Source organism: Coffea eugenioides, chromosome 4, assembly GCF_003713205.1.
Source record: "Coffea eugenioides isolate CCC68of chromosome 4, Ceug_1.0, whole genome shotgun sequence".
Lineage (NCBI taxonomy): Eukaryota > Viridiplantae > Streptophyta > Magnoliopsida > Gentianales > Rubiaceae > Coffea > Coffea eugenioides.
In genome coordinates this window covers 3500426-3515427 of record NC_040038.1, presented here as the reverse complement: position 1 = coordinate 3515427, position 15002 = coordinate 3500426, and the positions used below count along the sequence as shown (strand labels likewise).

Below are 15002 nucleotides of genomic sequence, written 5' to 3'. Positions count from 1 at the left end.
AATAATTTTTGTAATAGAGTAAATCTTATATGCGCTGACGACACAGTGTATACACTGTCATTCTTAAATTCATGAAATTCAACTTTTGCAAGTGTGTATAAAAGTTGAATTTCATGAATCTAACGATGACAGCGTATACACTGTCAGTGCAGGAAAGATTAATCATTTGTAATATGATATACGTGAATTTTTTAAAAAAATATAATCATAAAATGTGTAAAATAAAATAATAATATTTGAGAAAAAAATATGTATCTAAACACGCCCAATGATTTTTTTTTTTTCAAATAGCATCGATCGTATGACTTCGGATTAAGTGTGAAATAGATAAAGAATTAAACATATATTTTGCGGTTGAAGAGGTAGGGACAATATGTGGTCAAGCAATCGTAACATTCCTGGTTCACTTCACTTTCAGATCGCTGTTTAAAGTCTTCCTCAAAACAAAACAAAACGAAGAGAAAGAAAGGAGGAGGCAGCAATTGTTGTGTTTTATACGAAACATGGAATCGTGCAGGCTAGAAGTGGTTTAGATCAAGATGAACACGGTAGCACGCAAACTCGGGCCTACTTTCTCAACTTGTTTTTAGTTAAACATCTTCAAATCTCATCAAAATACTTGATTACTTAAATAAACAGATTCACGATCTTCTTAAATTACATGACGATGTAATTGTTATTATCACTAAATGAAGTCATCAACGACATTCCTTCTTGGTTTTGACTGCTTAACTACCTGTGCTTTAAATGGCTTCAAGCTATTTCTTTTAGGTGTTGGTTGGTAGCGTCGTCTACTTAGGTGCGAGTATTAATGAATGAACAGTCCAATAAATTTTGAAGGCTGCCAAGCTAAGAAAGCTAGTGGAGCTTAGAGGGGGAATAGATAAACGAGATACCCACATTTTTAGTTAAATTTTAAATCACAATTTGAGAGAGAGAGAGAGAGAGAGAAGGAATCTTTATAGTTCTCTACTTTAACCAATATGTGTAAATTTGAAGGAAACTGCCTTTGCCTGAGTGTGTTCAAGTTTAAAAATATTTTTGTAGATTTTGTTTCCAATCGGGAATGTTTTTGAAATATTATACTGTAACAGTGTATATGAAAAACTATTATACATGTTTTTTGAAATATTGATGATATATTATATGGATGAAATATTTTTTGAATTGTTTTTGTTTGTGTATTACTATATTATTGTATTTGAAAGGCTTGTTTTTGAAAAATAGGTTAATCCAAACGGAGTAGTAGATACCAGACAAACTTTAATTGGTTAATTAGAAATACTTGTATTAATAAGATAAAGAGTAAGGTTTATATGACACCAACTGTGCATATACATCGTTACCATTAGATTCATGACACATATATAAAAATTAAATTTTAAATTCAAAATTTACATAATTATCATTGATCTAAAATTAACAATGTATACAGTGTTAGGATATAGATAATTAATCCTAAGATACAAGTCATCTACCTTTTCTTTTTAAGATAAATATCATCTACTTGGAAGATTGTTGTTTTCTCTACTTGGAAGATATCTACTTGAAAGATATACTAAAAGAAATTTGAGATATTGGAAACTAAAGTAAAAACTGAAAAACTACTATTCTTGGATGAAAAAAAATGCTAATCGTGGTACGAGTGAAATACTTATGTACAGATCGTATTCTCTACAATTATAGGCGCAAAGGCAAATACCTTTTTAACGGTTTGAATTAGGCCCCCCGTCTTTCAACCATGCAACCCCACCAGTACTCAATCCTTTTCAAGCTATTGATCATTTATAACACCATCAAATCTGGCAACTTTCAGAGAGAAAGAAAAAAGGCTGACAAAGATTTAAATCCGTCCACATGTCCGAAAGATTCTCTCTCTTTTTTTTTTTTTCCGAAGGAGATGTCCGAAAATTTCTTTTTTTCTTTTTTTTGAAGGAAATGTCCGAAAGAAAGATTCAGAGACATGAGTGCATAATGAGTGAGTTGTTAGGTCACGGTGACTACTGGTACGGTGACAATCAATTTTTATGGTGCACGTGGAACACATGGTCTCAGCAGCATGGTAGTGGTATCCTACGTTGGTTGAGACGCTTCTTGACCTTATTACCGACTTATAAAACTTTCTCAGCAGCTTTCAGTTCATGAAATCAAACGGTAGATAATGCAAATGTATTCTGCTTCAATTGTTAGTAGCTGTTGCCGGCGGAGCTAATCCCAAATTAATTTGAAAGCTGGAGTTTTTGGGCTGGTTGAACTGCTTCCATTGTGAATGACGACGGTTTGCAAGCTGGATTTATGCGACAATTCTTCGCTAAAGGCGTTTTCTAAGTTCGCTGCTTTTTCTTTCTTCTTATTTGGGCAGGCTTCTGAGGTACTTAAGAGAACAGCAGCAAATCAGCTCAAAAGTTAGTTGGTCAATTTTTTTTTTATTTTTTATTTAGCAACAAACAATCCGGGGGGACAAAACCGAAAAATAAGAAGATGATTACGAAAAGTAAATGTAGAATCAACAATATGTCATTGCAGAGGCCTCGATCAAGAATCTGGGATCACTCTCCCCCAAAAGGAACTGACTTCTACGTGGAATTTGATTGTTTTGTCCAATGCCAAGATCAGATAATAAATATTTTGGACGGTCGACTTCATGAATATTCTTAAGATGTTCCCTTTGGCTTGTTTTGATATGTCTTGTCGCCTGCTGCAACGAGAGACGGTAAGTGAGCTTATAAGAATGTGATCGGGGAAATAAAATAAAATGGTAAAAGAAAGTGTTTGGCATGGACGCATTCAACCTTTTTCCTCGCACAGAAATACCAAAGATGTGAAGAAAGAAGTCAATACAACGCTTCAGGCATGTTCTTTGTTCTGGTATCTTTCAACGAAAAATACAGTGCCATCCTGAAATAGTTGTCCCAGTCACCCATGATCCAGTAATTAACATATTATGCCTCCAACGACAACATGCGTGATTAGGGTACGGCCTATCGTGTAATATAGGGCCAACTTAAGTTAGTTACCAAATTAATGCTACAACTTATAATGCTGTTTCTTTATTTACGGCGGGAATTGATAGAAGTTACGCAGGTTGACTCAGTGGTTTGTTTGGATTGGGCTTTATTTCCCCAAATTTATTTGCTTACATCATCATTACAATTTTCAATACACCTTTTTACCTTCCCAATTATCTTTTGGCTACTTTTATGCATCACGTATTTGTGGCTTCTGCCTCCTCTTGATAGAAAAGAAAATGAATTATGAACATAAATAGGTTGTGTAGCCTTGTTTGTCAGCTGAATCTTTGTTTATCTTTTCTTCCTACGCCTAAGCAAGAATGCATGCCCTCTTTTTTTTGTCTTAACGATAATATTTCTATAAATTAATCTATCCTAATTTATTAAGAGGGGGAGTCGATGAGAATAGAAAATCCATTAAAAAAGGTCACTGAAAACGACCACATATATTGGCAATTGGTGGAGAGTCAACACCACTAAAACTTAAGGGGATGGCCAAAGGGCTGCTGGCAAGATGCATGTCCTCCCTCTCCCAATTTATTGCCGTTTCCCCGACAACATGTAAAGCAAACAACTACTAATTTTTTTTAATGGACCAGAGGTCAAAAAAATCCTTTTTTCCTTAAGTTTATTGGGCCTCAGAAAAATCTTTGATGCAGGCTGGGCCCCGTGGAAAGGAAAGATTGATAATCCAAGTGCTAGAATTGCGAAGACGATGCGAAGTCGTTTCGACCACGGTGAATCGGGTGAAAAATCTTCAAAGCTAAAGCCCCGGAGTTACTGGACTGGGGACAAGAAGAGAGCATAACAGAAAAGCGCGCCAAACATTGGCACACACCACACACACTGTTGTGAGAACGGGAGGATGCCGGAGCTTCCGGAAGTCGAAGCTGCTCGAAGAGCTATAGAGGAGCACTGCTTAGGCAAGAAGATTGTTAAGTCAATAATCGCCGACGACTCCAAGGTCGTCGATGGGGTATCTCATAAGGACTTCGAAGCCTCCCTAAATGGGAAAACCATCGTCGCCGCTCATCGCAAGGGGAAGAACATGTGGCTCCAACTCAATTCCCCTCCTTTTCCCTCTTTCCAGTTCGGTACAATCCCATTTCCCTAGGAACCCTAAAGCTCATGCAGCAGTAAAGTTAACATTTTTATTTTTTTAAATTGTTTATCATTTTTGTGTTTTTGTTTAAAGGGATGACTGGTGCGATATATATTAAGGGAGTTGCAGTTACTAACTATAAAAGGTGAAAAGTTTTTTCTTGCTCTTGCTCTTCTTTATTTGGTTTGTTTAGGTCCCAGTTTATAAAGTGATAATCTTGTATCTCGTAATTTTATAAGATGTTGTGCGGAAAGCTTTGAAAATTTTTTTCCCCGGGAAAATGCTGTTCTTTCTGGAATTAAGCTGCTGCGTGAGCTGCTGCGTGATTTCTGTCAAAATGGTTTTTTGATGTTAAGATTGTTGCGGATACAGATCTGTATATGCATGTTCGAGGCTCTGCAATTTTATTATTTAGATAAAGACGGAGATCAGAAGACAGAAGTAAATTGGCTGAGTCAATGGAAAAACAGAAATAGGTGATTATTGGGGAGTGCACTAAGATAACGATTGTGGAAGTTAAGGTTCAGATTATGTTCTTTTTCTGAACTAAGTCCTTCCATTCTTGTTTTTCCTTCCTGTTTTCATTAATTTGTGTGGAGGAAACATGGGAAACCAATCATATCTTCTCCTGTGCTTAATTAAGTTGCACTTGATACTAATGAAAGAACTTTTCTATTATTGGACTTTGTTACAGATATGGTTGCTCTTTTTCAAAACTTTTGTGTACCGATGAGGATAAATTGCTTTATTACTCGCAGGTCTTCTGTAAAAGACACTGATGAGTGGCCTTCGAAGTATTCCAAGTTCTTTGTTGAGGTAAGCAGCATCGCTGCCTCATATTAATCAAACTATTGCCTGCTTTGGTTTTAAGTTTGAACTGCAACTGCTACTTCCTACCATAAATTAGCAGTAGACTTTACTATAGAAAGAATGTAAAATTTGAACAATGATATATCATGCTAGGTTTACAGCATTATATAGGTTTGTCAAACCATATTTCATGTCCTTGTTGGATGTTAAGCGTTCAACATGCATATTTGGCTTATTGTAGGCGAGTCCACGTAACCTAAACTGTATGTCCTTGTCATATGCCTGAGATGGACTTTGGTTGGTAAACTCACGAAGTACTTCTGACCTTTTAGTTTTTCTGCTTCAGAATACCAGAAGCTATTCCTGGGTTGTGTGGAATGAGTAGCCTATTACCATCTCTCTGGAGCATGCATGAAGATATTGGGCCTGGTTAATGCTCTTTAGTGCAGCTTTGCCATGTTGTTGTCATTTTTGTCTGAAACCTCTCAGCTTAACAATGAAAATGCTGGCCTAACATCTGTAAATTTTTTTCTAAATGTAAACTTTTCCCTAGGGAGTTTTAAGTCTTTATCTGCTATCCATCTTCTAAAGTTAGAAAAATCTTGTCTGATATTTCAATGCTTAATTTATCTATTTCTCAGTTGCTTGGTTGTATCTGAATTAACGAAAAATCATGTTTAGCTGTCAAAGTTTGTAATCATGCCAAGGAAAAGAATGTTCTTTCATTTTGCAAGTATTTCTTCTTACACAGTGGGTTTCTTCTTGTTCTCTTGTGCAGTTAAATGATGGTTTGGAGCTCTCATTCACTGATAAGAGGCGTTTTGCAAGAGTTCGCTTACTTGACAATGTATTCGAATACTCATTGTCTTATTTTCGCAATGTTGTATGTGCTTTTGTTCTTAGAGCAGGTTTCCATTGAAATGATGATCATGGATCACTTTTGCAGCCTGTTGCAGTACCACCAATATCTGAACTTGGTCCAGATGCATTGCTGGAGCCTATGGCTGTAGATGAGTTCCATAAGTTGTTGAGTAAAAAGAATTTAGGCATCAAGGCTCTTTTACTTGATCAGGTTAAAAAGTTTGCTTTCAGCTTGAGATTCAGAATAATAGAGAATGACAATAATCCTGGATACGTGTGATTGTTTGCTTTTACATTGTTTTATCATTATGAAATCCTTGTTATATTTTTGTAGTGGGTTAATTATTTGAATTACCCATAAATGGTCTCCATCTTGACTAACTGATGTTTTATTTTCTGGATACTGATGAAATTGATGCTGAAGTAGTTAATGGAATGCATATTTTTGGCTTCTGCACCCCTCTGGTCACTTGTGTGGACCTTTTAAGATTGTGTAACAGAAATGTTGATTGGACTACTATTTGGCCTCTAATCTGCCAATACACATTACCTTGCAACTTAAGATGGTTGATATTTTTGGGATACTGTTTCATTGTGTCTTGTTAGAGTATGTAGTTAGAAGATTCTTAAAGTAAATGACAAATGTGGGTGTTATTTAGTAAAGCAACTGAATTTTTTGAGACTTGCTTCCCATTGTAGACTCCTGGTTAATCTATCATATCCCCAAAAATTTAGTTACGAGGAAGATGGACTTACTGTGAAAAACGTATTTAGAAAATAGAGAGAGCAGGGGGCGCTTTTTTACGAGGATGTTATGGTCATTCTAGTCTTGGGGGACAAACATGTTTATAAGATGATTTAGTGGGATTTGATTAATATCTTACATTCCACTATTGAATGTTCTTTGTAATGCTCGTATTCTAGCTGTGCAGATGCAGTTTGTTCGGTGTACGATGAGAATGGTTAATGCTGTTTCAACGTATCTTTAAAACATGTCTAGTGAATGTAATTATTCTCTTTTCAACTGGTAGATGTTTGAACTGCTTTGTCTCAGGGTTTTATCTCAGGAATTGGCAACTGGGTTGCTGATGAAGTTCTATATCAGGTGAGTGTCTATCATTTTTGTCAGTTCATTGGGATTTGGTTCTAACCTTAGGTTGCATATATTTTGTAGTTACACGGGGAACTCTGGAACGTTTTTTGTGCATGACATCCCTCTAGGAAAATAATAAAGAAAATTTTAGGCATAATAGAATCATGTACAAGTGTGATTTCTTTGTTTTCTGTTTCTCTTGTCTGATAATGCTCTTTTAAGATGAGAATTTTCTACATTTTCCAGTTAAGTTTCTGCTAATTGTTTTGAAATTTGAACTGCATATTCATGGCTTTAGTACATATTATTTTTTTGGCCGTATAGTGGGAGTTTTTTTTTATTTATTCATTATTTATTTTTTTCTGTGTGTCTATTTGTGAACAGGCTAAAATTCATCCCCTGCAAAGTGCTTCCAGCATGTCCATAGAAGTCTGTGGAACATTGCTCAATTGTATTAATGAGGTGACAATCCAATGTCACAAGTTTTTTTTTTTTTTTTTAAATTTTTTTTCTTTTCTATTTTGATAGGTTGTTTCATTGAGAATTCATTATTCATGTCGTGCTATGGAGACTATACTTCTAGGTTATACAATTTGCTGTACAAGTTGATGCTGACTGCGGTTCTTTCCCTCGTCAATGGTTGTTTCATTATCGGTGGGGGAAAAAGCCTGGAAAAGTTAAGGGTGAGATAATTTAAGAGTATGCATCATCTTGACAATACATTCCATTTTACAGGTGATTGGAAAGGCTATTGAAGTCGGGGCAGATAGTAATCAGTTTCCCAGTAATTGGATATTCCATTTCCGGGAAAAGAAGCCTGGCAAGGCTTTTGTTGATGGTTTGACTCCTGACTGATGTGGTATCTTGCGTGTGTCATCGATAAATGCTTATTGTGCTTTAACGTGTTGGGATAAGCCACAACTTTTCAAGATATTGATATTACACTACTTCCAGTTTAAGCCCTGTGTAATAGAAGGCTAACCAAAGGAAAACTTTGACTAGAGGCCCTGAATTGTGCCACATCACTGTTGTGCCACAATTTTTCTATTTATTCTTCTTGAATTCCTGATTATAGTAGTGAGTAGAGAGTAGTTTTTCCTTTTATCCAAGCATGCGTTGATTTGGAAAACAAAAGCGGGATTTTTAGATTTGGTCTTGTGCATCTATTACCATACAATCTTTAGCTGTTTTGAGTGGTGTACCGTTGGGATAATAATAAATTTCTCTTTATGCCAGGGAAGAAAATTGAGTTTATCAATGCTGGTGGCAGGGTATGTTTCTTGCAACTTGTAGATTATGATATTCTTGTATCTTATCTGAAGCTGCCTGCTGCTTTTACCTCAGACGACAGCTTACGTGCCAGAACTTCAAAAACTCGGGGGAGCACAAGCTGCAAAAGAAGCAAGTAAACCACAGAAAAGCTCAGCTAAAAACACCAAAAATTCTAAAAAAGGTGTTGGTAGTGATGATAATGATGATGATGAACCAGAAAGTGAGGAAGATGCAAAAACTAGAAAATCCAAAGTGATAGGAGGGAAAAAGGCTGCTAGAGGTACAAATGCCCCTGTGAAAGCGAAGCCCAAGAAAAGTCCCAATGTGGCTGGTGATGATTCCAATGATGATAATGATGGAGACTATGGCGATGAAGATCCAAAGAAAAATGGAAATAAGAAACTTACTGCAAGAAGTATGCCCAAGGGAAGCTGCAAAGATGATAGTGGAATTGAGTTCAAGAAAGATACAGGGAAAAATTCTGCTAGGAAAAGAAAGCCAGTTGAAAGTGATGATGACAAAAATTACGATGGGAATCAGAAAAATGGAAAAGAAGCCAAGGCTCAGAAGGCACCCAAGGAAAAGGTTGATACCAGTCAGACCAGGAGGTTGACCAGGAAGAAAGTATAATAGTTGATGATATGCATTCGTCACTTGTGATTTGTCTATACTCCCTACCCTTATTCTGAAACAATAGGGATCAGGTACCAAGCATGGTATTGTTGCTTTTTGTAAGGAATTTACAGTGCCTCAAACCTGTTGTAATTCCCTTCATGCTCATTTTAGTTTTGATCTGCCGTAGAAACTTTGATGATTAAGTTTCTGTAGGAAGTTGTAGATGCTCCTTTTGAATGATTGGCAATTTAGCTAATTCAATGAAGCCTTAAGTTGGACCTTCCCAACAGTTATAACTGTGAATCCCCACCACGGGAAGCAGTAAAACAAGAAATGACTATAGGCGGAATCTAGCTTTTAGCTAAGAATACATTTGACTTGTATGCGATCTTTTGATGTTAAATTTAGAATTGCGGTAACCAATAAAGTACATTTCCCCAAGTAGTTTCCAAGGTTCAGTCACATATGGGGGCTTGTCGTTGATGTACGCAATGGGTTGGCTCCTTGCGGTTCAGAAGGATATTCTCAAGGCATCAACAACTTTCTCTGGCCTGTTAATGGTAAAACAGCAATAAAAACCAAGCACGTAGCGGGAATTTTGTTGAGTAAAGAGTTTTGAGTTTTATACCAGTCCTCTTGCGGCATATGACCTGCACCTTCAATTAACTCAAGCTTGACAACCTCGGGATTTCCTTTCTGGAATTCTTCTGCCACTGATTGAGGAAGATACTTGTCCGATATTCCCCATGCAACTAAGATTGGTTTATCCCACCTGTAATCAGTATGCAGATCATTCCAGTGTCAAAAGCACAACAAAAGCAGTGCTAACAGCCTTAAACAACAAAAGCTATCAGTATAAGATTTGAAAATTTGCTGTGGAAAGGTTTCGTTTGATAACATTAGATTCAACGACTTTCAGAATTGCAGGCCCAATCAGCTGTAGTGTATATGATTATTGCTGAATAATTCTATGCGGTTTTGCAGCACCGAAAGTTCCCCTAACACTTTTGCTTCAGCCTATTAGTTACTCAAAAACATGATTTTGCACTTCACTTCAAAACACATGCTTGGTTTAATTCATTGTTAGCTACATTCAGCTGCAATGACTTCTCCACCTGAAGGTATACTTTACAGGTAGGTATACATAGCGTACAAACATAACAGGGATTTGCAACTCCTGTTAACACTATTACAAATTAAATACATAAATTTACCTTCCTGAAGCAAACCCACATGAAATTTCACCCAACAACTCATTGAAGTTCACTTTTTTTGCTGCTTCAAGCAGTGCTGGAAACCAAAACATACAAGAGAACATTACTACGAGAGGGTATCTCGGAGGAAACCATTTTTGCTCCAAAAAAAAAATGATGCTTTTTAGTGTCATAGCAACAGTGAACTGAGAAAGACTAGCTGGTAATCCAACATGTTCATTTTCAATAAAAAGAGGAAGCATGATGATTAGAGTGAAAACCAGACCAAATCCGGGTCCGCTGCTTGACAAATATGGTAATCTGTACACCTCAGCCTTCTCCAGCTTCAAAACATAACTGCCATGAAAGCCGGTCTCGTGTTTAAAAAAACAAAAGAGCACAAAATGAATCAAGAAAAATGCGAAGATCTAGTTAGTTTTGGAAGCCTAGAAAGGCAAAGGCACAGCGTTTCCAGTTTCATAATGCTTAATGTGTATAACTTACATACATGAATTTTGGATGTTCTGTTGGACATTATATGTGTAACGCAAGATGGCCAGAGCAAATTCTTATCCCATTAGAGCTGGTTTATCTTCTGTTTTGATTTGTTATACTTTTCTGAGATTATTCGTTCAAGTTTCAACATACCCTACCATACAAAGTTACAATCTATCTCACTGTAGTTCAATAAAAAGTATCTATAATGTTACTTCCAGAACAAATTCCAGATACATACGCGCTACCTGCTTCAATAAATCTCTCAGCCATAATAGCATTCTGGCAAGTGAACTCACCCAAGAATGGAATCCTATAGATAACAGAGATAGTGGAAAGAAACGGTAATGTAAGCATACTTTCTAAGAACATACTATATAAGCTTTAGTGGCGTATAATACAGAATTAAGACAACATAGTATACCATACTTTGAATAGCAAACAAGATCCTCGAGAAAAAATATGGCAGCATCTCTGTTTTTTATGATGTTCATTTCTTCATCAGCATAATAAGTATTGGCAATCAAACCGTGGATAAACCATTTGTAGACTATTAAGGAAACAGGTCAACCACTTTCTTCAAATTGTGGATTATAAGCCGAATGAAAGAAAATGGCCATGAGACATGAAAGCATATCATCAACAAAAGCTCTCTATGACATAGCCTTTACACTCTTTTCCGATGCAGAAGAAAAGAGAGTTTCCGTGTCAGCCTGTTGCTTTTGATGTTTGACGTTAAAAGTAAAAGGGCAGTTATCAACTGTTTTCAGATTGACCTCTCCACTTCTCTCCTTTTCCATTTCACCAAGAACAAGAAGCATGGATCAATACAGTCAAACAACATACTGAGGGGTTCAATTAACATGTCCATATGGTCAGAAAGTACGTCACTGTCTAATTTTCTTCCAAAGTGTCACTGCATCAGAAGCAGGTATACGTGGAATGTTTAGCCAGACAATATGCTGCTTCTGAGTTTCCTATAATTACTTTTTGGGTGTATCTAACGAGAAATCTGGAAGCAGATGCTTCCAAGAATTAGTAATGTCAATTATTCTGAATTAACTGCTTTTAACTGTTATACAGTAGGATGACTTCATGAAAATCCAAGTCTCAGTTGAAACGTACAAAAGATGTATAATATTACTGAAGTCAACTCACTAAACTTCTGTTTGAATATGCTACAGAGGGGGATGCCGGGAAAAGGGAGGGGGGAGGGGGGAGGGGGGGGTCACATATGCATATTATCTTCCAAACCTAAACAAATTAGTGGTTAACCATAGTGACTTAATCCCCCAAAAAAGAAGACAACATGTTATGAGAGATTCAAAGAAGACAATATTCGTTGACGCACTAGATAGATTCTCAAACTAATTGAGTAAAATCAACATCTCCAGATTTATATATGAAGAATATAATTTGACTCATCAATTTTTAACGAAGTTACTGCTTGATGAATTTACACCAATGCTCAACACTTAAAAATTAAACCTGAGCTGTTTAAAGAGTCCAGGAATAGGAGATGAAACTGTCAATGGAGTGTTCAGAATTGCCAGCTTTGATATTTTATTTTGGTTCTTTAAAGCCCAAGTCAATCCATAAGAGCCTACAAGGAATCCCTGCGCAAAAATGATAATAGGAGAGTTTAGAAATGTGATTTGACTACCGTTAGATCATGATATTCATACACCACGGCAAATCCTGCAACTCTTGAGCAATCAAAACTTGCAGTGTACGATGTACATTAAAAACTAAATATCAAACAATTTTTTGAGGGTACGTGTTGCTTTGCATGTACCAATAAGAATATCACTTCTATAGATCTTTAGCTTGATGAAACCTTTTCTAACCTGAACAACGAGGAAAAATGGAGATGTGACCCCAAGGACATCTAGTAACTTATCAAATCCGTCATGGAACTCTTTTTCTGTCACAATGAATTTCTCATAATCTCAGAAACGAAGCAATAGAGCCACATAAAATTGTTCTCTAATACTGTCAGATCTGAATCTTTGCAAAATTTACCAACCAGTGTAATCAAAACCATATCCAGGCTGTGGCTTGTCACTAAACCCAAATCCTATCCAGTCTGGTGCAAAGCAGTGAAACCCAGAATCTGCCATCTGGTAAACAAAGATGTTAGTCACAGATTAACACAGATGAAATGATAAACCACCATGTAAGATGGTGTCAACAATAAATGGATAAATACTTGCTCAAACATGTATAATTTTACCAATGTAGCACTGTAGTGTTTTCTGATTGCTAACCGTGCATTCTTTTGTAATTTTCTTTTTCCTTTTGCATTATCAGATTTATAAGTTCACTAAAGTACGACAAAATTTTTCTTCTCTAGAGTCAATACTTTTTGTTGCTTTAGAAATGTGCCAAGTTCTCAAAGACATGTACAGGCGCAAAACAGTTGGCTAACTCAGAACTATAAAAGTGAAATAAAGAGGAAAATTGGAAAAAGGCAAAAAACTTAAGCTGCAGTAGCATCCTGGTTTTCTGATTGCACAGAGTTCGATACAACCTTAGGTTTAGCTTAGAGAGGAAGCTGACCCGAGACATGACATTACGATAGCTATAAGATTGTGTTGGAGCCCCATGAAGAAACACAATGGTTCCACGTCTGCTTGCAGCTGACCCTGCAAAGGGCAGACAGATTTTCTTGAGTCCTGTAGAAGAAAATAACCAACAGCAGCAAAATGCATAGTTGACCTGTTTCTCTCACAAACCATCTTAGCCCTCCAGATTTGATGTATGAGCCATATTCCCTTCCTTTGTCTTCTATTCTCTGTAAACAGGAGTACAAGTACATTAACCCCTGAATGCTAAATCATCACATCACACTGAATGAAGCATTTCTCTACAAACTGGAAAGACGATGCAGATATCTCCCTTCCACACCTTAACCTTTCTCACAGGAAGCATCTTCTTAAACAGAAAATATAATTCGAATGCAGAAGGAAAAAAAATCAGCAAGAAGATTTATAAGGAGTTACTGTCCAATGCAGTTTTTCTTGTTCACTTTTGCCTTTGGGATCACCTTGCGCAGCAAGCATGACATTGTGGATGCTGCATAAGTTTTGTCCTTCTAAAATGAGATATAGATTGATAAGCTCAAGTCCTTAAGTGGTGATTTCTATTCAGGTTGCACTCGAGGTGCTTCAGCTTTAATTCGAAAGGCCAACAAGTTTTTGTTTCCCTTTCAAACAAACATTAGAGAGAGATTTACAAACAATAAAATTGCACAATTCACAAGACTCCAACAATCCTAGCTAGCTCAAGGTTCTACATGGAAATTTCAATGCAAAGATCTTGATTGGCAGCGTCTAATCTTTAGCCGACATGACAGTTTTTATGCTCACATCGAAGTCCACTGTAACTTTCTAAAAAGTGGGGCAGAGACAAGATTTCAGTTGTTCAAGTTGCTAAAGCGGGGAAGACTGCTAAGTTATTAGGGCATAGGCATTAAGGCATTCATCGAAAATGCCAAAACAAACGTAAATTACAAATAACTACTAGAATGTGCATACACATTTTAAGATACAAAGGCCAAAAAGACTGCTGTAGTATTGACAGCAAAGCAGATCGGAGTTGCTTACGGAAAGCATTTGGCCGACATTGCCGTCCTCGGCAGGGGATTCAGGGAGTTGAATAGCACTCTTACTGGAAGGATTATCGGTGACAAATCCAAAAGGGTTGAATGCTGGCTTGTCATTGTCCTCCTTTTCTGAAGCTTTGGCAAAGATTTTAGGAAACCTTGGTTTTCTTTTGCTTCTACTAGTCCAAAATCCATGGACACGTCCAGCGGTGCTGTTGAACCGCGAGGAAGATGAGGAGGTGGAGCAAGATGAGGAAGCTTGGAAGTTCAGGCGAGTTGGTGGAGGAGGAGACCCCAGAAAGAAGGCCATTTGATGATATGAGGTTGAGAGAGTGGAGGGAATTTTGAGCATAACCAACACCACTGACTACTTAATCTGCCTTTTCAAACTTTTGAAAGCTCCACCTCATACTATTGAAGTTCTCACAAAAAAGTGGTATCTTTTGATTGATTTCACAGTGCCCCCTAAGGAAGTTAGTGAATATTTTGAGCAAGTGAAATTGCAAAAATCTTGTGTTATTAACTTAATTTCTTTTCAGTTGGGACTATTTAAAGATTATTTCTTTTCCATTCATCAACGTTGTTAATACTGTTTGCCTCTTAGCCAGTAACAAGTATGTTAAGGCAATTTTAAGTACCTTTTCTCGTTCAAAGACGTATTTAATTGAAGTGTTATCTTAATAAATAAGAGACTAATCTTGTATACATTAACAATACATGTACTAATAGACATAAATATCACTCTCTTCATGCTTGCAATTTTTTATTTGTTTAATTCTTTTAGCTTTTTATGTATCTTTGTTATATATATATATAAGTAATTTTAGAGAAATAATGTTCTAATTGCCAAAGAAGAGATAATTTAATCATTATAGATGATTGCATTATGCTTAATATTTTTTCTTCTCTCACCACATTTTATAGCATATTATTACCAACTTTTTGT

General features: G+C 36.5%; 2 protein-coding genes across 7 annotated transcripts; one reads left to right on the top strand and one right to left on the bottom strand.

Annotated features, from left to right (window-relative positions):
* Window positions 1-3689: 3689 nt before the first annotated feature.
* On the top strand, window positions 3690-9053 carry LOC113767648 (formamidopyrimidine-DNA glycosylase). 5 transcript variants are annotated; one of them, XM_027311811.1, is made up of 11 exons: window positions 3695-4105; window positions 4207-4258; window positions 4872-4929; window positions 5702-5770; window positions 5870-5995; window positions 6839-6889; window positions 7262-7339; window positions 7461-7553; window positions 7613-7715; window positions 8114-8148; window positions 8222-9053. In XM_027311811.1, the coding sequence occupies exons 1-11, from the start codon at window positions 3877-3879 to the stop codon at window positions 8777-8779; spliced, it is 1452 nt and encodes a 483-aa protein (XP_027167612.1). In that variant the 5' UTR covers window positions 3695-3876; the 3' UTR covers window positions 8780-9053. The 5 variants fall into 5 exon arrangements, with proteins under 5 accessions (XP_027167610.1, XP_027167611.1, XP_027167612.1 ...); XM_027311809.1 differs by lacking the exon at window positions 7461-7553 and having other exon boundaries at window positions 3690-4105; window positions 7613-7736; window positions 8222-8246; XM_027311808.1 differs by lacking the exon at window positions 7613-7715 and having other exon boundaries at window positions 3696-4105; window positions 7461-7560.
* Window positions 9026-14407, bottom strand: LOC113767649 (haloalkane dehalogenase 2). 2 transcript variants are annotated; one of them, XM_027311812.1, is made up of 11 exons: window positions 14058-14407; window positions 13171-13246; window positions 13012-13097; window positions 12479-12572; window positions 12300-12376; window positions 11941-12068; window positions 10694-10765; window positions 10244-10314; window positions 9979-10054; window positions 9393-9536; window positions 9029-9315 (listed from the first exon to the last, which is right to left on the bottom strand). In XM_027311812.1, exons 1-11 carry the CDS (start codon window positions 14364-14366, stop codon window positions 9276-9278), a joined length of 1173 nt encoding a protein of 390 aa, XP_027167613.1. In that variant the 5' UTR covers window positions 14367-14407; the 3' UTR covers window positions 9029-9275. The 2 variants fall into 2 exon arrangements, with proteins under 2 accessions (XP_027167614.1, XP_027167613.1); XM_027311813.1 differs by lacking the exon at window positions 10694-10765 and having other exon boundaries at window positions 9026-9315.
* Between the last annotated feature and the right edge of the window lie 595 nt (window positions 14408-15002).